This window comes from Condylostylus longicornis, unplaced genomic scaffold (genome assembly GCF_029603195.1).
Source record: "Condylostylus longicornis isolate FDR11 unplaced genomic scaffold, ASM2960319v2 ptg000045l, whole genome shotgun sequence".
Lineage (NCBI taxonomy): Eukaryota > Metazoa > Arthropoda > Insecta > Diptera > Dolichopodidae > Condylostylus > Condylostylus longicornis.
In genome coordinates, this window is record NW_026578014.1 from 1815591 (window position 1) to 1840523 (window position 24933).

At 23.5% G+C, this 24933-nt stretch overlaps 1 protein-coding gene across 2 annotated transcripts in view; it reads right to left on the reverse strand.

Moving 5' to 3' along the window:
- The window catches only part of LOC129610630 (probable serine/threonine-protein kinase clkA), a 122210-nt gene that overhangs the window by 91495 nt on the left and 5782 nt on the right, over positions 1-24933 (reverse strand). For both annotated transcript variants that reach the window (XM_055523259.1, XM_055523260.1), the window contains exon 2: positions 13239-14352. In XM_055523259.1, coding sequence (XP_055379234.1) covers positions 13239-14148 — 910 coding nt within the window. In that variant the 5' untranslated portion in view covers positions 14149-14352. The remainder of the gene's footprint in view (positions 1-13238; positions 14353-24933) is intronic.

Consider the following 24933-nt stretch of genomic DNA (forward strand, 5'->3'; position numbering starts at 1 on the left):
CTTTCAAAAATTAGTACTTATCGTATTGAAATGGTTTATTAAGATCAAGATACACTTAACCACTTAAAAGGCAGGACATGACATACATACTTACAAATATTATAAGTACACTTGACTTTTTACCAACACAAAGACCAAGAGGTTTTACTTACTAATGTGTTAAGTTCCCCGCATAACTATCCCAATTCAATTTGGACAAATTAATTTGTAAGATTATTTTGTGAAGATGTTACATTGTGGAAATTATTGAATAAAAGGGCTGCCAACGCTTCAATATGAATCCGGGTCAGTCTGTGCTGGCCATGTGAGCGTAGAAGAAAATTTGGTAGTTGACGGGTTGGCTAAATCGGATTACAAATATACTGTTCTTGCAGAACTGCGGGAATAATCATAGAGGAAGCGGTCACAATACTGGAAAAGTCTTCCGGCCCTCAGCAGACGAAAAAGAAGAAAAAAAACAGGCGCTTTAAGAAGATCTTCTTAATCATCAGATATTAATCTTAATGATCAGAAGATTAGTATCAAAACCCCTTAAAGAAGAGTACAGTATTAAATAAAAAATAGACGAAAGTTCTGACCGCAGAAAAACCGGTCCAATTTTTTAATTAAATAATTACATATGTTTATTATAAAACTTATTATGCCGGCTCTGTCCACTGACAGATGTATACGTACGTATATGTACAAAAGGTAATTATAAATCAATTTAAATTATGGGTGAAACCATAAAAAAATACTTGCTTGCTTCCTTATCCAAAAAAAAAAATTCTTATTATTTTTAATAAAGAACTGAAAATTTTTATTAAATACTTATTAGTATGGTATTTTTAAGATAGACAAAACTACATGCAACTGTAGACTGCATAGTTATACAAAATATAATATACATACATAGAAATATGTATGTAAATATTATTTAAGAGTACTTGACATATTGTATAGAAGCAAATGGATAATAAAAAATTTTTAAAAATTTTTATTGCAGAAATTAAATAATTTTCGTAAAAAAAGAGTACATTAATGGAAGATGCTATAAAAAAAAATCATATTTTTAGAAACCTGAAAATAAATTAAAAATTGTTTTGATTTTTCTATTTCAAATTTGAAATTTAATTGATTTTGAAAACAATGAAAAAGACACCAGTACTAACAACACACAACCCTATATACTTATAGAGCAAAAACTGAAGAATATTCATTCATAGGGACATAAAAACAATTTAATGCTTATAAGGCAATTATTAAAAATTCTATATTTATTAGTACATACTACGAATAAATTTTCGGGGTAACAAAAATTCACCTAATATTTTTTTAAAAAAGAAACAAGAAAAATTTTTTTTATATTTGGTGCCTTTGTACTCAGATATTATTTTATGGCATATCGCATACCTAATTATTTAAATCAAAAAAAAAAAAGTTGAGTAAAACTTTTAAAAAATTTTTCTTCATTTCACAGAATTTGAGTAAATTTAAATATGGTTTATTCCATCTGTAATAACAAAATTTAGAAACAAAGCAATTAAATGTGATTAACTTTTAATTATTTGTTTTTCATCTACATACTTTCAAAAATACATATGCATACATACTTATATAATTAATGCGAAACGATGCGAAAAAAATTAATTGTACATATTAACGAATACATTCCAGTCCCCTGTGAACCAAAGCTTTCGCACCGATTCTCTTTCATTGCTCTTGATCTTGCGCCAAAATGCTGTAATTATTAACACCCATTCTTCTTAAATCAGCCTCTACCATGTCTAAGCGTCTACTTTTTGGTATGTCCCTGGTTGTTGTGCCACACTCACATGCAAGAAATCTTTTTAACAATATTATCGTCGGTCATGCGAAGAATATGGCCCAGCCACTTACTTAATTCTTTGCGGTTTTACAAAGCATACGATATTTTTATACTTTATAATACTGTCAAATTCATGATAAAACCCTATTCTGTAACTGCCATCTTCAAGTTGAAGTGGCCCATATATTCTTCTCAATATTTTTCTTTCGAATCTAGATAGAAGTTTGCAATATGACGTTTTCATGTTCCGAACTTCACAGCCTTTAATGTAAGAAGAGGTTTTATCAGGATCTTATAAATCTTCAGCATTAACGAACATATTGTATGTATATTATAAATGCAAGAAATGCAAACGGAACGGACCTTAGTTACTAGCAACCACACTAAATCATTGGAATGTTGCTCTACTCCTGTTATTTAGCATGAAACAGAAAACAAATTCCTAAAATTATAAATAAGTATTACAAATTTTCTAATTTTTAAAATTTAAAAAAAAAAAAAAAGAATTTTTGAAAAAATATTTATTTGACCAAAAATAACTAAGGCTAATTCAGTTTAATTACATAGAATAATGCATTAATTAACTTTGAAAAAAAAAAGAAGAAATTGCAAATTAAAAATTAAATAAAATTTTTATTGAGTTTCTAACTCTAATTATTAGTTATACCCCTTCCTTTACCCCCCCTTCCTTTACCCTTTTCTTAGGTACTGTAAAACCAAAAATTTTATACAGAAATTTACTTAATATCTTAAAATACCTGATAACTACCCAAATACATACACATCAAGTTTTATTCTTTTATCCTTTTCAAAAAAAAAAAATTATAATTAAAGGCATTTATTTTATTGTATTCTTTGTACCCAAACTTTTCATTTATTTTTTCTTTTGTGTAAAAATATTTTTGAAATTGTAATTTAATTTGTATATTTCAGTTGATGTCACCCCAATTATTTTATTTAATTTTTACTTTTAGTTATTACATATGTATGTACATATATAAAAATTTAGGAAGATCAAGTTTATTTTTTCAATATTATCATGAACATATGTACATATACATTGGTAGAATTGTACATGTAGGTTATTCTTGTTATGTTAACACTTTATCGACCGGTAGCCTATTTATCGGCTTTTCGATTGCCAGTGCTTATTGACCGGTAGCCTATTAATCGGCTTTTGGTTATCGACTAGTTTTGGTTCTGTCAGTGGGTTGCTCTTTTTATAACTTTTTATAACAAAAGGAATAAGCACAACACAATGCATAAAGAAAATTTAGCCGGTACTGAGAGTAAATTTGAGCGCGACTTAGCCGGTACTTACTGAATGGCAGCCTCAACCACAATCGGTCGACAAAGTGTTAAGTAATATCTCTTATTTCAATTCAAATATACAAGCGATTCCATTGAAATAATGCAGTTTTTCTTTTAAAAATAAGAATCAAAATATTTAATACTTTATAGAACCAAATATTTTTCAGTACAATTAGAAAAAAACATATAATTTAAATAGACAATTGTTGCAGAAAAAGTTCTGTAATAGGAAATTTGTTAAGTAGTACTTAGACCTGTAATAATAATAACTCCAGTTATAAAATTCTACACCTCAAAAGTTGAACGAACTTTTTCTGGAATTTTGACAAATTAGCATTATAAAAATGAAAATGCTTCCTCCCATTGATTTTTTTAATGTAATGTTAAAATTTACTTTCAACTGAACACTCACTCCATTTAAATACAATAATTAAAGATACAATTATAAATAATTAACTTGTTTTTAATTTTATTTTATTTTTAGGTTTTTTTTTTTTTTAGAAAGCCCAACATCCCAAAGGACCCTTTCTAATATTGATTTTTCTTAATATATTTATACCTTTAAAGTAAGTACACGAAATGAATAAAAAGAAATAATAAAGTAAAGAAGGAACAAGGTGCGTCTTAAATTTAATCATTTGCCCCAAATCTGTGTTAAAATATTACTTTAATAATCCCATAAGTTGTGTAAAACTTGAATATAATCTCAATTATTATTTTTTGTTTTTTTCTTTGACGTTTTTGTTATTATCATAATGATTACATCGTTTCTATTTTCAGATTCTGGTTGAAATGGTCGAAATGAGGAACATGAAATGAAATGAAAACAAAAAAAATTTTTACACCTTTTTTTTTTTTGCTTTTGTCTTCTTGGTTATTAATATAAAAAAAAAAAGTTTTTCTCTTTGTAACAGTGTATGAGAATTAGCAAGATATTAGTTGGACCAAATATAAATATGTATGTATGTATATATGAGGAGTAAATTTCTTACAAAAATATTTTAACATAACAACAAAACAAGAAAGTTTCTCTTTTTTTTTTTTTGTTTTTCACTACTATAATGTCAAACCCTATTATCCTTCATCATCTTCCTTTTATAAATTCTTTTAATGTAGAACAAGGATTCCCCCGTTCCATCAAGTTTAATTTATTTTTCGTTTGGTTTCTTGTTTCTATTCTCGATTTGCTACTTCTTAGAACGATACGAAACATATAAGATTTAAAGTTGTCCCGAAGGGAGTTGAATTTTTTACAATTTGCACAAAATTTCATCGTTTTCAAAGTGAATATTTCCATAAAGAGCATCTGATACTGATCCTTTTTTCTTTTTTGTTTCTTATTTATATTTGAATTTGTTCTTATTCTTTTTTAAAATTTGTTCCTTTCAAAAAAAAAAAAAAAATCAAAAAGAAAATTGAATAAAATTTAGAAAAGAAAAAACTTCTGTTAAGTTTTTATTTTTTCATTTTTTTTCTTTTTAGAATGTTAAAATTTAAAATTGAACAGAAAAATTCTAAATTGAAAGAATCCTTTTTAAAAAAATTATGATTACCATTTTAACGAAATTAATGTTTATGTAAGAATTTGATTTTGTTTTTTTTTTACTTTGAAAACTTTCAATTCTCTTTTTCAGTTCTTGGAGCTTCTTGTCTAATAAATTCGGTAAAAGAGAAAATTTCTACAATAACTGTAAGCTTTTCAGGTGATAGAGCCTTGGTAATTTTTTACTTATAATTGTGTACATAAATTTTTTTCAGATTTTCACTATTTTCAAAGAATTTATCTATATTTGTATTATGGTGTTGGATTTTTAATGGTACTGGGAATTTGAAAATTATTTAAAGTAGTTAGCCATCACATATTTTTCAGAAATGATTTTTCAACAAAAGTAACACAAAATTGTTTACTTAAATACCGAAATTTTGTCGCTGGTAAGAAATGAGTTAGTTCAGAATTTAAATATTAGATGAAACCTTAAAAGCATTGAGTATAATTAATTAATTTCTTTCTAGGTTTGGCAACCCTAAACCTTAACATTCAAATCTTAAAGATAACACTAACAATATATTATTATTTTAATAAGATAGTTATGTTTCAGGTACATGTATATAAAAACGTATATATACACTATGTATTTATATGTATGCATGTTTATATACACCGTTTGCTATGGCAAAACTAAATTGCTTGTTATATTAAGAATTCCCTTTTGACTTAGTCAGACATACAAAAGCGGAAGTAACAAATATAAAATTAAATAACTAACTACTCGTATATATAGTACATATATATATATATACATATATAAATATATATACATACATATATAGGATACAGAAAAAAAATTGGAAAGCAGGAAAATTTACCACCATTTAAACATTTGTTGTATATATTCGCTAAATATTACAGACATTTAAATGGAAGTGAATAAAAAAAGAACCCACTAAGTTAAAATCAAATATAATCTTCATTAACATTATAATTTCGAATGCTAACTCAAGAAAATTTCAAAAATATACAATTTCTTATAAAATTTAGTTTCTGTATGCATTGAAAATTTAAACATTATACTATGAATAAGAAACATAGTTTTACGGTTCTAAAAACTTATCTTAATATTAATGTATGTATGTATATAAGATGTACATTATGTAATATACATAATATATTATTCTACTTTAAAGAAAAAGAGCAATATAAGGATATTGTTTTTGCATTATTTTCGATTCACTTAAATTCATTTTTCTTTTTCTTTGGTTAGATTGGGAATATTGCGAGTAGCAGCTAATTTGGGAATAAGATTTTCTTTTTTAAAAAAAAATAAGAACACAGGAAAAGTACCAATATAAATATAAAATGGAACTGAATTTGATTCAAAGTTAGAATAAAATAAAGAGAATAAAGAAGGTAGATACTTGCTCGGTTTTTATCAAAAACTGAAAAAAAAAAATAAATTTTTAATTTTTGCATAGAACCTTAACATAAAATACATAACAAATGTTAAATTTAAAGTAAAAATGTTTTCTTTTTTTTTCTTATTCTCATTTCATAAACATTTTTAGTTTGAAATCTCAAAAGGAATCCATTAGTATTAAGTATATATATGAGTAAGAAAAAATGAAAAAGGAAAATGAAAGAGATTACATAAAAAATATAAATTTATATTTGGAATATTTTGACCCAGTGAATATTAAAATATCAAAAAGTTTACTTAATAGAATTATTTGAAAAAAAAATTTTTCTTAAATAAAACAAGTATTTTTAAATTGTCTATGCTTAAAATAATTAAATAAGTGTAAGTAAGTAACTACAAATACTTATTTAGGTTCACATTAGTTTCAGTAATTAAAATTAAGTCTTCGCACATATTTTAATTAAAATACGCTTCTTTAACCGCTTATTTACTTGAAATATTTCTAGAATCAAGAAAATATACTTATATTTTAGAACACGATGGAACCATAATTGTAAAAATTCTAAAAAACTTGGTACTCGCCTTTTTATTAAGTAAGTAATCAAAAAACTAAAAATGAGTAACGAAATTTGAGATCTAAATCGAATACAATTCAAAGAATGTAAAAAAAGTTAAGTATATTAACGTTATCGTTAATAAGACTAAGAATTTGTAATTATTGTCTCTAAACTGTGCACGAAATTGTTAACTCAAACACTAATCTAAAAATACGCCAAATTTTATGCCTGTGATCTAAATTCTCTATTTTTAAACAATTTTTTTTCTTTGTCTTTTTGAATTGTGTAAACTTTCATGTATATTTAAAAATGAATGGCTCACAGCTCCTGAAATTTTTGAAAAATCCTTTAACTTCGATATTAAAAGATTTTTCAATGTACTGACGAAAATATTAAGCCAATACGGCAACAATTCACTGTATAAGAGAGAGACCATACTTGAACAAATTTTTTGTTTAAGAATTCAAGTAGACTCTCTCAATATTTAACCATGAATTGAAATTTTCACATAGAAACTTCTCTTTTAACAAACTTTTCTGTTGAGTAAAATTTATATTGACCTAAATTTTAATTTCTCTTTCAAAATCTTCTTTGTTTAAATCTTTAATTTCTTCTACTCTTTATTGTTTTCCTCTTAAAAAACGAAAAAAAAAAAAAAATTCAATCGAAGGTTAAGTGCTCTACTGTTGATTGGATGGATTAAGAAAAAATTTTAAAGTATCCTTTTAAGAATACTTACACAAAAACAAAAAGCCTTTTTTCATTTGCTTGATTAGGTAAATTAAAAATTTAATTCACTTGTTCTAGCTTTTTTAATAGCTTCCTTTTTTTTATTAAAATAATTCTGAAACATTTTTTTTTCTCTTTTCCAATATTGCTAATTTTCTGCCAATCAATTACGATTATAAATTAAATACTGGCACTCATATATATATATACTCATACATATATATAAGCATTTACATTTTCTTAAAGGTGAATAAAAATCAGATTGATTTATGAGAACTTAATTGAATATTCTTAAACGATTTAAATCGAAATCAATAAAATTATTTTATGACATAAGGTAATCGGAAAAATTGTCATTTAATAAGCCTGAGAACTTTATTAAATTAAATTCTTATTAGAAATTGTACAAAGGATTCTATTTTTAATAGAATCTCTTCTTAATTAATTTTACTTAATATTACAATGATAAATAAAAATGGACTTTGGGACAAATTATTTTAATGATTTTTTTTAAACTACTTAATTAGAAAAAGAACTTTTATTTTGAGCTTTTGGACGTGACATAAACATTTCAGTAACATGACTGGATAAGAGTTTTTCAGGTCATGGAACTTTTTAAAGAAAACCAAATTGATATAAACAGAATATTTAATTATACTTTAATAGCTCCAAAGCGATCGTATTTGTGATCATTACTCATTTCTCTTAAATTTTCTATTTTTCGATCACTGCTAGTTATACGAGTACGTACAAGCTACTTTACTCAACACAATTTATAAAACAGCTGTTATTGCCTACAGGTTCTTATAAATATTCACTACATACGCATTCAAAGTTAACAATTATGTAAGTACAATTTAAAAAATTAAACCCAAATAATTCAACCATGTTGTATTTTTTTTGCTTTAAACACAAGAACTTTTCCATTTAATTAATTTTGAAAAAAATAAATCTAAGCAAGAATATTCTGAACAGCAAATATTCTGAAATTTTAATTAAAAATAAATAGGATGAAATGATCAGTAAATATTTTTATAAGTAAGCTCTTATAAAACTTCTTCTATAAATTTTACTTTTAAACTGATTAAATGCAATACCTATACTAATATAAGCAAATAATTGTAGTTATTTAACTTTGTATTTAACTTACAAGTTTCCCTTACAAGTAAACATAGAAATTATTGTGGTTTTTTTCCATATCCTGAAAAGAATAATTTAAAGTAGGGCATTTACATTCGATGCATTTGCATATATTTATGTACACAATTCTTTTCTAATTTTTTCATTGTTTCTTAAAAATGTAATAACTAATATAGTGTGTATATGTTAAACTTCAATACGTGTAATTCGATTTTTAAAAAAGAAAATATAAAGAAAAAAATTCAAGTCAGAATTATTGGTAAGTACAAAATTTGAATAACTTTCCTATAAGAAAAAAAAAAAATAGAACTAAATACTATCAATTAAATATATTACAGCTCATATAACATGTTGTACGACTAATTAATGTGACCCACCAAGTGAGCATATTTAAACACATGTAAATTCAAATTCCCACAACTAAGTTTTCCTGGATTTACTGAATTACTATATGCAATCGTATAATGGTTCTGTACTTTGTACATCATAGCCCCCATACTTTAAAATGAGAATCACAAACTGAACTACTATGTATATAGTTAAAGTACAAACGTAAAATATTGCAATATATCATGTACTTATTACCAAATATGGCAGAATATAGCGTTTCAAATCCATAAAATTTACTTTTCTATTAGAAAATAAAATTCTTGGTTTTCATTGTTTATGCACATTTCATATGAACGCGGTAAATAAACTATGATCAACCTTATTATACTTACAAAATTTAGTTTAAACTTTTCAACAATTTCGTTTTATATGTTTAATATATGTAGATTCTTTCTAAAATCTTTTAAGGAAGCCTTCGTAAATTAATATAACAACTTCTGCAACAAAACACCATGTTGAAATAATTTAAAAAAAAAAAATAAAAAAAAATAACATGAAGTCAGCAATTAGACCAACACCTGCTATGATAAAAAGTACAATCTAAATTCTATACTCAATCCTTAATTTCAATTAATGCAATCAAAAAGAAAAAAAAAAGACGAAACGCCACAAAAAGTAATAAAAAAAAAAAGCAAACAAATAAAAATAATGTCGAGAATCAATCAACACGCTGCTACTAATAGAAAAGGATATTAAGTGGAAAATAGCGCCACAGGATAACCGACCTCTTATGTTGTTTTCTTTAGTTCTAGTTTGGGTTTTCTCTTCTGTTTTGTTTTGTAGTTTTTGATTTTTAAATTTTTTTCTGTATTTTTTCTTCCTATACCTATAAAACTAATTTCCTTTTTTTTTTAATTCAATACAATCTTTTGTTAACAATACAATAATATAAATATAATCCTTGTAAAGGATAAAAATTTCGAAGAATTTTTTTTTTTAGGTCGCATAAGCCATCACATATTTTATATGTAGAAGTTCACGTGTCTAAGCGATTGTGTTATATATGATTACATATACCCATAGCCAGTAATCAATGCAGTCGATCAATGCGATTTCTGTATGTATACATGCATAACTATATGAATTTGTAAGTAAAAAGGATAAAATGAGAGCATCATCACTTTATAAAAAAATTCTTATTTTCTTAATCATTCGTATACTTATTAGTTATTACAGAAAGAAAAAATTATAAACAGAAAGAACAAATAGAAAATGCAAGTACGAATATCTATTATATATACATATATATATATATATGTACATATAAGCACTTATTACATGTGTGGAACGTACTTTTTACTGAAATATTCAATTAACAGGGTAGGTTTTATTTGGCGTTTTTAGATTAGATTTCTTCTTGTAGTTGTGCAGTTACGAAAATTACGAGGACGAAATAGTTGATCAGTTACGAAATAACTTGTATTTATAATAAATATTGTGATGTTCCACCAACCACTTCACGATGATGATTGTATTCTCACTATATGAAATTTTGAGACACTGGTTTATTATGGATTTGGTATAAACAAAAATTATGTTCTGAATTTAACTAAAAGATTCTTGTGCAAGTTTATATTATGAACATTTAATTTTTTTAATATACCAATGAATTCTGTGCCTTACATTCAATAGCGAAGGAAATAAATCAGTTAACGAAGTAAATAAAATATAATCAACAACACGTACATAATATTCGCATGAATTCCTATTCCTTTTTTTGAAATTTCTGGAAAAAAAAACAGCTTGTATAGGAGTTTAAATCTCCTAATTCATATTATCTTCAAAATCTATTATGTGTAACCAGTAAACTGAATTATGATACGGTCCTGTTTATAATTAATATTACTTAACCTCTAATATTCTAACATTATTACACGAAACTTTAAATCAATAAACCAAAGTATAAGTGCGTCGTTTTTAACAGAAATTCCTGTTCAAGGATTATTTTTAACATTTTTTTTTTATTTTTTTTTATGCGAATAGAACCGTAAGCAAACAATAAACAAGTAGGTTACACAACTTCTTTAATTTTTTTTGATCTTGTAGAAGAACTAGGGTATGATAATAATGATAACAATAATAATAGTAATGATGACATTCTATTACAAAAATTTTAACATTACTTACCTGTCTATTTTTCTTATTTTTATTGTATAGTTACATGCACACATAAACATACATCAAGAAATACCTACTTAAATATAGTAAGTGCTTAATATAAATGATTTTTTCTATTTCTATTGAATTTTTAGTATAGGTACCAAGTATGTTATTTGTTTGATGTTTTGTTGTTGGTATTCTGATACTGGCTGTTGTTGTTTTTTGTATATGGTAGGTAAGTTAAGGTGTTTTGTAAACTGTACAAGCTTATTTACACAGGATTTCAGGACACAATAGAAAAAAAAAAATATTTCGAAAATTAACAAAAACAAGACAAAAGACATAAAGAACAAAAAAAAAGAAAGACAATCATCAGTGGGAACTAAAGAACATTTTATATGTCTTTTCTATATAAATTTCATTTTAGTTATCTTAGATATACATACATATGTATTTGTTGTCTATTGAAAGAAATCCTTGCGATTTTTCTATATACATATGAGAAAATAAAAGAATTCAAAAATTTTGTTGTCTTCCTTTACATTTAAAATATATTGTTGAAATAAATAATAGGAAAATATTATTTTCAAGGTAGCATTGATGTATGTATATGTATACATATGTATATATTGTATATATACTGTACACTTATAATATTATAATTATATTGTCGGTTTTATATTGTGTATTTGCGTGAAAATTTTTTCAAAATGAATAGGATAAAATGAAAAGATTGACAAATTAATGGTTTAATGTTAAAGTACCACTTGACATACTTACATGCATTGAAAATTTCATTTTCAACTAACAAATTTTGAATATGGATAATAAATGTCTCATTTCCTCTACTTATAAAATAAAATTAATTCCAAAAGTACTTGAAATGTTTTTGGAAATGATAAGATATAAATTTAGTAAAATTTTGTACATAAGAGAAATCAAGTGATTTAAATAGTTCGTAAATTTGAAAATTGGAATTACTTATAGTTCTTTTATTTGAACAAGTAAAATTAATTTCATTTATAAAAGGTAAACAATTACTTAAGTATTTAGATTATCTTTAAACTAATCCAATTCAGCAATATTCCTTAGGTACCTAATTGTACCTAAGTAATTATACATTTTTTTTAAACTCAAATATTGTTTTTATAAATTCGTTACAAAATTGCTGAGACTGGGAAGTTATATGATGTTATACTTATTAAAATGTGATCGGAAGAGCCAACACAAGCACTTTATTCGAAATTCATTGCAGTATTAAGAAAATATTTGAACGCATTATGCAAGTTTTTAAATCATATAGAATCGCGACCGTGGAATTCATAAAATTTGATTTTTATCGAAATATATTCGCCAAAAACATACTTTCGAAATGCAAAAAAAAAGAATTACAAAGATAAAGTCCCAACAGATATACAAAATTTCAAAGCACATTATCACAATCTATTAATTAAATTTTTATACATCGTAAGCTTTTAGTTTTAACAATCGATAATGGAAATACTACTTACTACGAAATTAATTTAAAAAGAAATCGAAAGTCGAAACTATACTTTTGGAAATATCAACAAATACAATAAATGCTAGAATTACTTATTTGATTTAAATTAAATTTACATTACTTAAAATAATAAACAGAAATAAAAAGGAATATCTAATAGGTGTTTGACCGCATAATTTAGTATGTATTTATTATTTAATAAGTCTAATCATATTATGTATGTATATTGTAATTTAAGCATGTATGCAAGGAAGTGAGATTATACTCATATTCTTAATTATTATGTGTTTACAATTTTAATTTGAAGAAGTTGCTAAGTGAATTTTCAAGCAAATCCTACCATGTCCAACATATTAAATGGACTACTTTCACAAATTTTAGAAAACATTCTGCTTAACACAAAATTTAAATTCAATAATTGCTAAAGGACATACTTAAATAACACCTTCTTATATACAAGCTTATATACAAGCTACAGGCATGTATAAATACATATATGTAGGTATATATATATTTAACCAGTATATCATGTGTCATTAAGAAATTATAATAAAATTCTCATTAAGAGTACTTATTGACACAAAACTAGAAGAGTACCACAACTACATATATGTGCAAACATATTTTGTTTCAACAAATACTCAAACACTTTTATGTATTAATTTATGAATGTACCCATAAAATTGTATTCAGTAATTTTTTAATATAATTTTCAACTAGAATGTAAATAAATTTCAATAAATTAACAAATCATTTCATTAAAAAATTTTATTGTTTAAAAAACTTACCTAATCCAAATGATGTTCCAACTTTACCACTTACATTTAAAAATTTAAAATTATATTGAAATTTATTATTATCGAAGTCTAAGTAATTATTAATATTTTGTTGATTTAAATAATTTTTATCATTTTTGTTCTTTTTATTATTATTGATGTTACCATCAAAATTATTAATAAATCTTGAATAATTTTCATTATCATTAGAATTTTTATTATTTGGCACTTTAACACCTTTTCCATTACTATTAAAATTTAAATTTTTAGATGTATTCTTTTGATTAATTTTAACACTACTAATTTTTTTATTATAATCTAAATTTATATTATCATCATTATTATTACTTTCATCATTTTCTGTTTGTCCTATTTTATTAACGGTTTCTGTTCTTTTCTTACCAATACCAGTATTAATTTTTAAATCATCATTATTATCAATTTGAATTTCTTTTGATTTTGCATCAGCTTTTAATTTAATATTATCTAATAATGATAAATTTTCATTTATTTTTACCGAATCAGATTGAAAATTTCGATTATCATTATTTAATTGATGATTATTTAAATGTGTTTTTAAAAGAGCTGACGATGATTCCGTTTCATGTGAATTTGATATTGGTATTGTTGGTATACCTGATACGAGTACAAAATTAATTGATGAACTGTATATTATATTAAATATTAAAAATATACATAAAAATTTTAATAAATTATTAATATTAATGTATTTGTAAAAATATAATTTATTAATTTTATTATAATTATTATTTAAAATATTATTTAAATTGTTAACATAATAATTAAATTTTTTTAATGATATAAATTTAAGAGGATAATATTTTTGTTGAAAATTTTCTTGATTATTTTTCAATGTTAAATTACATTTTTTGCCTTTTGGCAAAATAGAAACATTCACCATATTCTTATTTAACAATAAGTATTATTTTAATCTTTTCTTTTACCAATTTAAATAAATATAAATTTTGTTTTTTTTTTTTATTATTTCAGTATTCAATGACAAATATTTTAAAACACAATTTTTGGATTATTATTTTTCATTAAATATTTTAATAAACAAAATTATAAACTTTACACAATCACTTTATAAATTAACAATAATTTTCTGAAATTAAAATAATTAATTATAGGTATTACATTTAAATATGTAATGTGTAAAAACAATTATATGTGACTCTTGTAAAGAAAACCAATTAATAATACGAAATAATGCCAATATTATTCAATAAAAAAAACTTTTTGCTCTTAATTTCTTTAGCATTGGCTTTGATAACATTGTTTTGTAGCGTTATTTCCGAAAAGCAAAAAAAAAACATACAAACAATATAAAAATATAATAACAGTTTCTGGCCACTTCAATACTATCACAATAATTAGTATATGCATTAAATTTTTATACGTATATCCACTAATACTATTGATGATATGGTGAAGAATTGAAGATGCTGCTTTTGTCCTATCTGTGTAGTTGTTTGATCTTGTTTTTAATTAATATTATGCTGTTTATATTCTCTTAAATATTTTTACTAAAAACTAAAAACTAAAGCTATAACGAAACGATATGCATATTTTTGTTATTCTGGTTGTTTACATACACACATACTTGAATTACTATATAGTAATTTACGCTCTTGCTTTAAAAAAAAGTTTAATATGCTATTTGCAATTTATATTTCTCATCAAATGATGTTAATATATGAGTAGAGTAGCTATATATCCATGTACATATATATGTAGTACATATATATATATATATAATTGTGTTGTAAAATATATCTACACATTGTGTTTGTGTATGACAAACACCTTGAAAATTTTTTTAAACTATACACAAAACAGCAAAAATAGCAAAGAAACTATAAAAGCGAAAAACTAAAAAAACAAACATAAAACAAAAAAAAAACGATAAAAATTAAATATCGTTCGATATTTTTAACCAATAGCAATAAAAGCACGTGGTTTTTTTGTCAGTGTATCAAAAATTTTAACACGAATACTTATAATCGAACACATAACACACAATATGATATACAAAAAAGAAATATCAAAAATATAAACAATTTTTTTTTTTCTAAAACAAAATAAAGTAAAACATAAAATATAAGAAATTTTTTTAACGCCAAAAAGAAAAAAAAAATTGAAGAAATGCAAGGTGTACTGAAAATTGTAACACGGCATGCACGTTATCAGTTTCAATTTTTATTATATTAAAAATATATCCATTTGATAACCATTTGTTTCTGAATGTCTGCAAACCTTCTCAAATTTGTGAGATATCTGCAAATTTGTGACTAATATGTACATAGGTATAAAATATTGCAAGTTTGATTACGATTTAATTATTTGAATTAATGATGATTATTAATTTTGTGATAAAATTTCATCTATAGAAAAAAAATCACAATCTCCGCTCAGACCAAAATTTAAATGGTAAATTCTCCAAACGCAAATCTATAAGTCAGCAAAATTTGGTTCAAGTCGAATTCAACTTTTAAATAAGTAGTTCAAGTTGATTATTTTTAAAGTTGGATTAAGTTTATAAAAATGTTACTAACATTTTAAAGCACAATTTCTCAGTTAAATAAAAAATTAAACTAAAATTAAATTAAAGGAAACTAGAAAATCTGTTTATTGGTCTCTTTGAAATTTTTTCAAGAACAGCTAAATATTTTTAATTCCATTTATTTTAAACTAATACAGATTATAAAAACAACCTAAGATAGATTGCTTTTTTCTATTGTATTGCTACAAATTTTATATCGATATTTTTCGATCAGCATGTACATTTTAACCTAATGTAAGAAAGTTGAAAAAAAAAAAACATCAAAAGGTTTAAATACTAAAGTATATTTTACCTCTTTAAAAGAGAAAACAAAATTCGCAATTTTTTTTAAGGGGCACACATAAGTATGTATGTACATATGTAAGTAGATTTGTATGCATGTATACATACATTCGATATGTTCATAACATGTTTATAAAACATGTAATATGAAATGATTATGGATTTTTATATTGTTGTAAAACACCTTATAACCTATTAAGTCAAAATTTAGCACCTAAGTATCATTTTGTGTGAGTTCACAAAAACTAAAATATGTACACACATGCATGCATATAAAAATTAAAGTTTAAATGCCTACATAAAATTCTCTCTTTAAATAAAAATCTCAAAAGAGCAAATTTCATAAACACAAGTACATTTTATTTTAGTCAATACAATATAATAATTACATACATATATATGTATGTGTGCATGTAAATATGGATATTTGAGTATGTATATATAATTATGATAAAAAATTATTTTCACGGTTATTTCATATGCACAGGTAAGCATTTACTGAATTTATTATTTAAATATAAGAATAAAGTATATTAACCAAATACATACATACATACATCCCTACGTACAACAAGATCGGAAATTCGGAACTCGGAAGGCATTTAAATTTAATACAAGAAAAAAGAGTACATACATAGGTGTATGTATGTACTTATATAACCAAAGAGAATAAGTAATTCATATAAAAATAATCAAGTACACCTAAATCCACATGGCCACATACATACATATAAACATATTTATGTACATAATGAATAAATAAAACTTATATTAAAGTGTATACATACATACATATAAATATATGTATATATGTATAAGCATAAATTTCATGTTAACATTTTATTTACATTTTTATAACTCGCAATTTTTATTCATAATATTCGATAATAAATGATGTGAAAAGGTAACATGAAAATAAAAAACAAAAAAAAAGGTAAGGCAAAAAAACATGTGAACTTATTTTTGTTGTTATTGTTTGTATTTGTAGAAATTATTTTAAAAATATTTTGTTACTCATTTCAAAACTAAAACATACAAGCATAGGTATAAAACATGAGGTTACTGTATTAAGAGCCAACGTTATGTTGTGGTTTTATTTTTTTTTGCCACAATTAAAACAAAAAAGCAAAACAAACATATTATGTCATAAGCGTTTCATATTGTATTTATTGTTAACGTTTGGTGCTGCTGTTGATATAATATGTAAGTAATTATTTTAGTTTGCGTAGGCAACAGCATTTCCAACTTATTAAAAAAATAAAAACATGCTTAACTACTCTAATGTGGTAAAAATGTATGTACATACATATACATACATGTATGCAGTTATGAGTAAATATATTTTACAGCTTTGTAAATGCTTGCAATTAGCAGAGTTACTCCAAACGAATATGAATCAATGTATTAAGGTACCCAACGTATCTTATTTAAATTTACATTAAGATATACATAATATGATTTTCTATTTACTATAGATATGATATGATTGTATCTACTTTGAAAAATTGTAAAGTCATAATGTAAATTGTACATAATGTACATATTTACATGTGTATAAGTATTTATGTATGTATAAATAGTTTAACAATACAATATCGCACATTAAAGGCAAATTTTTCCCGGGAAATTAATTGACTTCGAATTATAATAAAATTTTAAAATACCGCCACTATGTAAGTTTAATTACGTTAAAATAAATTTATGGGATAAAACTAAACTAAGTACTTATTAGTTCTCTGTGGTTATGAAAATAAAAAAAATTTAAAATAAATTTTTTGGGGCAAAATATACTTAATTCTAGAAAATCTTAATTTTTCGCACATAACTGAAATTTGTTATTCTGGATTTAATTTAATTAATTTTAACATAAGTAATTACCTGCCGAAAAGAAAAGTATCACATAAATTGAAAGCTTAAAACAAAGCTGTACAACTCAACAAGCATATGTATCAAATTTTTAAATTTATAATTACTTGCATGCAAGGATCAAACAAATTTAATATACATAATTCAAATTACATGTTAACTATTGAACTATTAAAAATGCATTATGATATTATTAAAAATTCATGTAATAAGCAGTTACTATGTAGTAATTATGTATTCAAATTGTGTTGGCTTCACTCATTGAAAATATGTAATTTCTAGTTAGATTCAATTGTTTTCAACTGTTACCAGTCTTACACTTTTTACATTTTATTGTGTTTAGTTGTATTTTTTTCAAAATTTATAAGTAGCGAATATTATTCGGGAACTTGGACAACTTGCCAATTAATTTTTTGATATTCGCGAGGGTAATACCTATAAACACAAAATTTTTTTTTGTTTTGCGAAAATTTTTTTTCAGTAAGTAGTAAATGAGTTTAACTCTTCAACTAATATTTTACCCAATTTTAAATGTTGCTTTTAATTTTACATTGTTTACTTAGGAGTTTGATATATGTATATAAGAGGCTGATGACATGAGTAATCTGTTTAAAATTATATGCACCTGGGTATAAATATTTAATTTGTAAAATAACTATAGATTTATGCTTTTACAAATATATACTTATTTTAAATGCCTTGATTATTTAAATTGTAAAATAACTAATGAATTTTATTATTGATGCATTTTATACATTAAGCATGGGAAATTGTGAATACATAATGAACAAATCAATGAGGATGTAAACTTAAGTAATACATAATATGATAAACTATATGTATCATAATATATATATATGAAATATATTCATATGTATATAAAAATATTAAAGAGTAAAAGTAAAAATCGGTTTTAATTGTGTGCCATTTTTATCAGTTTCTAAATTAAAATTAAAAATACTTGCAAGATTTATACATATTAGAATTTGTTAAAAAAATTGGGAGTTAACATACTCTTAATTATACTCCCTTTGATAAAATTATAATTATAATGTTTAAATATACTTTAGAAATATAATTTACACGAACACGTTTATATAATTAATTGCTCACGTTTTAAATCTAATAAATTCAGTGCCATATAAAAATATGGTAACTCTCTAATTTTTTAAATTGAGTATAGCTTGAAAATTATATGTAGGTGTGAATATTTAAAATATTTAGTTATAAGTAATTTTGCAAATCTTATAAACAAATTACTCACCCAATAAATTTTAGTTAACTATGTATTTAAGCTCATATTTATTTAATGATTGTAAACAAAATTTTAATTTAAAAATCATCGTCATAAAATTACTCTTAAATTATATGGCGTGATGTTAAACGTAATTATATACTGTATGTTGTTAAAACAACAACAAAAATATAAATAAAAAATGGTGTGTTTTTCCGCCTTAAAATAGTAATACTACTTCGTAATTAATCTTGAATTACTATTATTTAAATTGGAAAACTATTTTATGAGTCTCAACTGTTTCGTTTAAGTGTATATACATACATACATGTATGTATATGTATCTATGTTATATGTAGTATGTAGTATTATTCAGTTAGAATAAAATGTAAAAAACAAACAGAATCATTGAGTAAATTATTCACCTCTTTTAATTTTTAATTAATTAACCGCACTCAAAACACACGCTTAAATCGCTCCTATTGTAAACAATTAAAAACCATAATAACTTTGTAGTTTTTTTTATAAGTGGATGAATTGTTTCACATAACGTATGTACACAATATGTACGTATGTATAATCGTACATGTTAAGTATAATGTGTGCCTATATAAAGTTGTAAGTTGTAATCATTATAAAAAAGAAAGAAATTTCATATAAATTAAGATTTTGATTAAGTCATTTTCAGCATTTTTTTTTTTTGAGAATTTTTAGAATATGAATTCATTTGCTTTAGTTAACAAGTTTCAGTTTGTTATTAAAATATTGCTGAACTCATCAATATAACTTAAAATTATATAATACAAGAGCTGGTGAACGTATGAATAAGTATGTATTATATGGGTGGTTTGGAATATACTTGTATAACAAATACGCTCAGTTTTAATTCCTCAAACTAAGCGAATTTTAGATGAATGTTGTATACAGTAAGATGTGACATTAAATTTTCAACAATGAAATTGGTTTCTATGGTTTCTAATATTTTTTGGTCGGTTTTGTTAAAATTTTCTAAACGCAAATGCATGGGCACGTTAGTGAGATTTCTATTGTTGGCACGAAAGACAAACTTTACTGAATATATCTGAAGGGTCTATCAATTGATTGCATTTACTAAAGTATGTCTAATATAGAGGGACAATATTTAGTTAGATTTTTTACTTGAAGCATAATATGCGCTTCCCCTCATAATTCGCCACTCATAACTCGCGAAAAACTTTTTCGTAAAACTTCAACCGAGAAAAAGTAAATTTCTGGATACTTTTATACTTACTGAAACTTTTATACTTAATGTAATATGCTTACAAACATAAATGGACTTTATTTATTAATTAAAATTAATTGAAATTTTTGTCCGATCTATTAAAGTTTTAATTTTCGAACCTTTACCTTTCTGTTAGTCAATTAATCAGAAAAAACTATTGTAATGTACAATGAAGTGTTAATTTATAAAGTGTTAATTGCTATTTTAGCGCTAATTTATGTTAAATTAAGTCGTATTACTTTAATATGTGTACAACTGAATATATCATAATAAATTTAATAAAGGTAAGAATATAGGTAAAGTTGGGTCACAGATTCGTTACGACTCTTTACGATCTTTCATTTGGAAACGAAATGCGCATTTAATAGAAAAATTATACGAAAATAAATTTACAAATGAATATGTTTGTGGTGGTGCAAATTTTCGATCTATTGTATTTTTTTAATAAATTAAAATTTTGAATAAATTTGAATAAAATTTATTAAAAAAAAAAATTAATACTGTTATTCATTATATGAATGTGTTTATACAAAATACAAAAATAAAAATAAATACTAGTTAAAACTGGTCTGATAGCAACGTATGCATATGTTATGTTAACATGTAAACACGTTTAACAGATTCAACACAATATTATATAAGTAATAAGTAACAATTAGTTAATATAAAAATACATACTTATGTATTTGACTTCAATTAATACTTAATTATTCTAAAAAATCAATTCTAAATTGTGTAATACTTTTGATATATGCACATAAAACATAAGAAATTATCATGTATTACTATGTACATACGTATGTATGTATGTTAATGTATTATTGATTTAAAATTAAACAATACCCTTAATTAAAAAATGCATTTCAAAAACAAAAAATTAAATTTATTTGTGAAATTAAAATATAAATTGAATGCAATATAGAATGAAGGTTTTCTTTTCAAATTTATTGAATATAATTTCAATAAACATGTACGTATACATACATTAAGTATGTAGCACTTATATGTACACATATATAATTTTATAAAACCATATTTTAAAGTGTTATACATTTATGTAAATATATGTAGGTACGTTTGCTATTTGAGTGTGCATATACATACATAATATTGCACTTACTATAGAAAAAAAGTTAAACAATTAAGTATGCAGTTGCCATTTGATTGTTATTTTAGCATGTTTTGGAATGCTAAAGGGCATATTTGCAATGAATTTGCATAGGAAACAGAGTTATTAATTTTTATAATATTTGCGGAACGACTGATTGATCCGACAGCTTATATAAGTAAGTATATAAGTATTTTGGAAATGTGTACACATTTATTTTATCATTTGTTTTATGACTAAAATGATATAATGTAAGAACAACGAAATATATTCATGAGTATTCATGCATAAGTATAAGCAATGGAAGATGCGATTCAGAAGTGATTGATCGGAAGATGTGATTCAGAAATGTAAATGCAGAAAATTGTTATATAAAATTATAAGTAATTGTGATCTAAATTTAGTCACCTACTGAATACATCACAATTATTATAAATACGTTTCAAAGGTACGTGCAAACATATGTATATGTGCATGTATATGAGGTATTTTAAATTTTGAAGCTTTTTTACGTTTCTTTGAAAATCAATCATTAATTGACATCTGTCACATTAAATTGTAAACATGTTATTTGAAATAATCATGTACTTAAAAAAAATACATTTTCCATAAAAAGAACCAATTATATTTTAAGAAAAAAAAAATGTACATATTATTTGTACATAACTGTATGTATTGCACATAATTATATATATATATGTATATAATTATGTATATATATATATATATATATATATATATATATATATATATATATATATATATACATATATATATTTTGTATTTTTAAATGTTTTTTAAGTAAATATAAAATAAACAATTTTTTTTTATTTTTTTAAATTTATTTTTTCCTCTCAAAATAAAAATAAAGGAAAAAATTAAATTATTTTTAAAGCTTTTTCAGTCATTTTTTCAGTTCATATTAATTTAAAATAAAATAAAATAAAAATAATAAATTTTTAAAAATAATTTTCAATTAGATTTTCAAAATATTTCATCTTTCATTCTTAAAACGAAATATTTAAAAATACTTACATATACGTAAATATGTATACTTGTATAAAAGTACATACATACATATATAAAATTTAGGAGGAGTGTCAAATTAAGAAATTATTTATAATCATAACTATACATATATGTATGTATGTGCATATTTATATATTCACATATCATGTACATATTTATTTAATGTACAAATATACATACATATATTCATACTACATAGTAAGAATGTACGTAATAATCCGTATAGTACTGTACCGTTTATAGTGTCTATCATTGTATATAAATATTTATATTTATGTATGTACAGGAGTAAGCAACAAGTTGCTCACTCAAAATATTTTTTTTTTTCTTAAAATTTATTTTCAACTTGACTTCGGTTGATGCGTTTGCCTTTTTTTTCATGTTGTTTGTTTTTTTTTTTTTGTTATTTTTTTTTTGTCGTTGCCTATTTGGTTTGACTTTTGTGTCGGTCTATATTCTATGCAAGGTATGTACATACATATGTATGTATGTTTAGCGTTTATTTATGTGTAATTAATAAGTTTGTACGTACAAACGTAAATCTTTCAAAATAAAATTAATTCTAAAGTTTAACTGTCCATCTATTTCAGAAATTATACCTAATTATAAAGATTTGCTAATTTTTGATAAAATACATATACATACTACATATGTATGCATTCAGATATTTTACATTGTTATTTACATACATATGTATTTATTTTGAAATAAGTAGGAAATTTCTATGAAATTTAATAAAGCTAAGCAATAATTAAAGAAATATTGTTTAACCTTAATTGCGTCTAAATCCACAATTTTATTGTTAGTAAAGCTTATTCACAATAATATGCTCACATATGTACATATGTACATACATACATATATAGAAAGTATGAATGTACGACTCACAGAATTTTAATTAAAAATTTATTGTTCTTGCCAATTTTTAAATTGTTTACGATTTTTTTTGAAGTGAAATTCCTATGGGAATCAATTATAAACATTCGATCATTATAAAGATCTTTTTTTATTTTTGACAATGTTGAGAAAAATAAAACAGTTAGTAAACATCTTATTGTTTTCTATTATTGACACAATAACGTTTACCTTAACAAAATATTCTCAAAACAAATAAACAGGCTTAACAGTATAAAATATTTGCGCGCATATTTTCTAAGTATTGTAAATACATACTTAATTATTTTTTATCGTAATTCTTTATTCAGTTTAAAATATAAATAAGCTGGTTCTATACCACCTAAGTTTCGAAATTTAAAAAGTAAGAGACTAAAAGAAGAACGGGTGCTCTTAACGGATATATTATATTATTTTTACAATATAAAATAGATTTTACGATATAAAATTACACACATGCATGCTGATTAAAAAGCATGTGTGTAGCTAGTGTGGGAAAAGCTCTTAATCAAATAAATATAATCTTATATATGCTGTACGGTTAAATAATTTACAACAAATCAAAAATGTGTTATGGGAAACTGGTAGGTTGATAAAAAATTTTCGCGTAATTTTAATTGTTCTCGATTTTACTTATTTTTCTTCTTTCAGTTGTTTTTATTTTATTTTGCACTATTTTGATATTAATATCCACCAGAATTAAAAATCATACGATTAAATAATTTTGTCTCTTATACATAGTTGTACATACATACATATATTATACATATGTACATGTACAAAAATAAAGATACATACGATTATAGAGTAACCTACGTAATTAAGTTACGTATTCATATTGTACACATAAAATAAATTAAACGAATTCGGAATAAGTATTTTTGTATATTTAAATAGTAAGAATGTATGTATGGTGCGTCTAACTATCATAATAAACATTTTCTATTAAATTTTAAAGATAAGTAAATGATAAATGTTTAATTTGTGAGGATATTTTCGTGAATTTTTTTCCTTTTATTTCTGTAATTTTGCGCATTTTTATAAATAATTCCCTAAGTACTTTAGAACTTAGTAATTTTTAACTTCTTAATGTTCGAGTGGCTTTAAAACTTAAAGTTTTAACAAATTGTCTTTTAATAATTACATATTATGTAATATACATTTTGGGTGTAGGTATATAATTATGACAGTTTAATCGAATTGCAGAATGAATATTTACAGCAAGTTAGTACTAAAATAATTTGATATCCTTAGACTAGCGGATTGTCAAGTGAGTTTTAGATGAATAAACTAATGTTATAATGTCTATTTCTAAATTTTGGAAATTTATGTCTACATAACATGACTATAAGTAAATACTGTATTATAGTAGTTATGCATGTGTATTGAAGAAAAATCGAATACACTAACTGTGCTAAATGTGTAATATACTTATTTAATTAAGAAGGT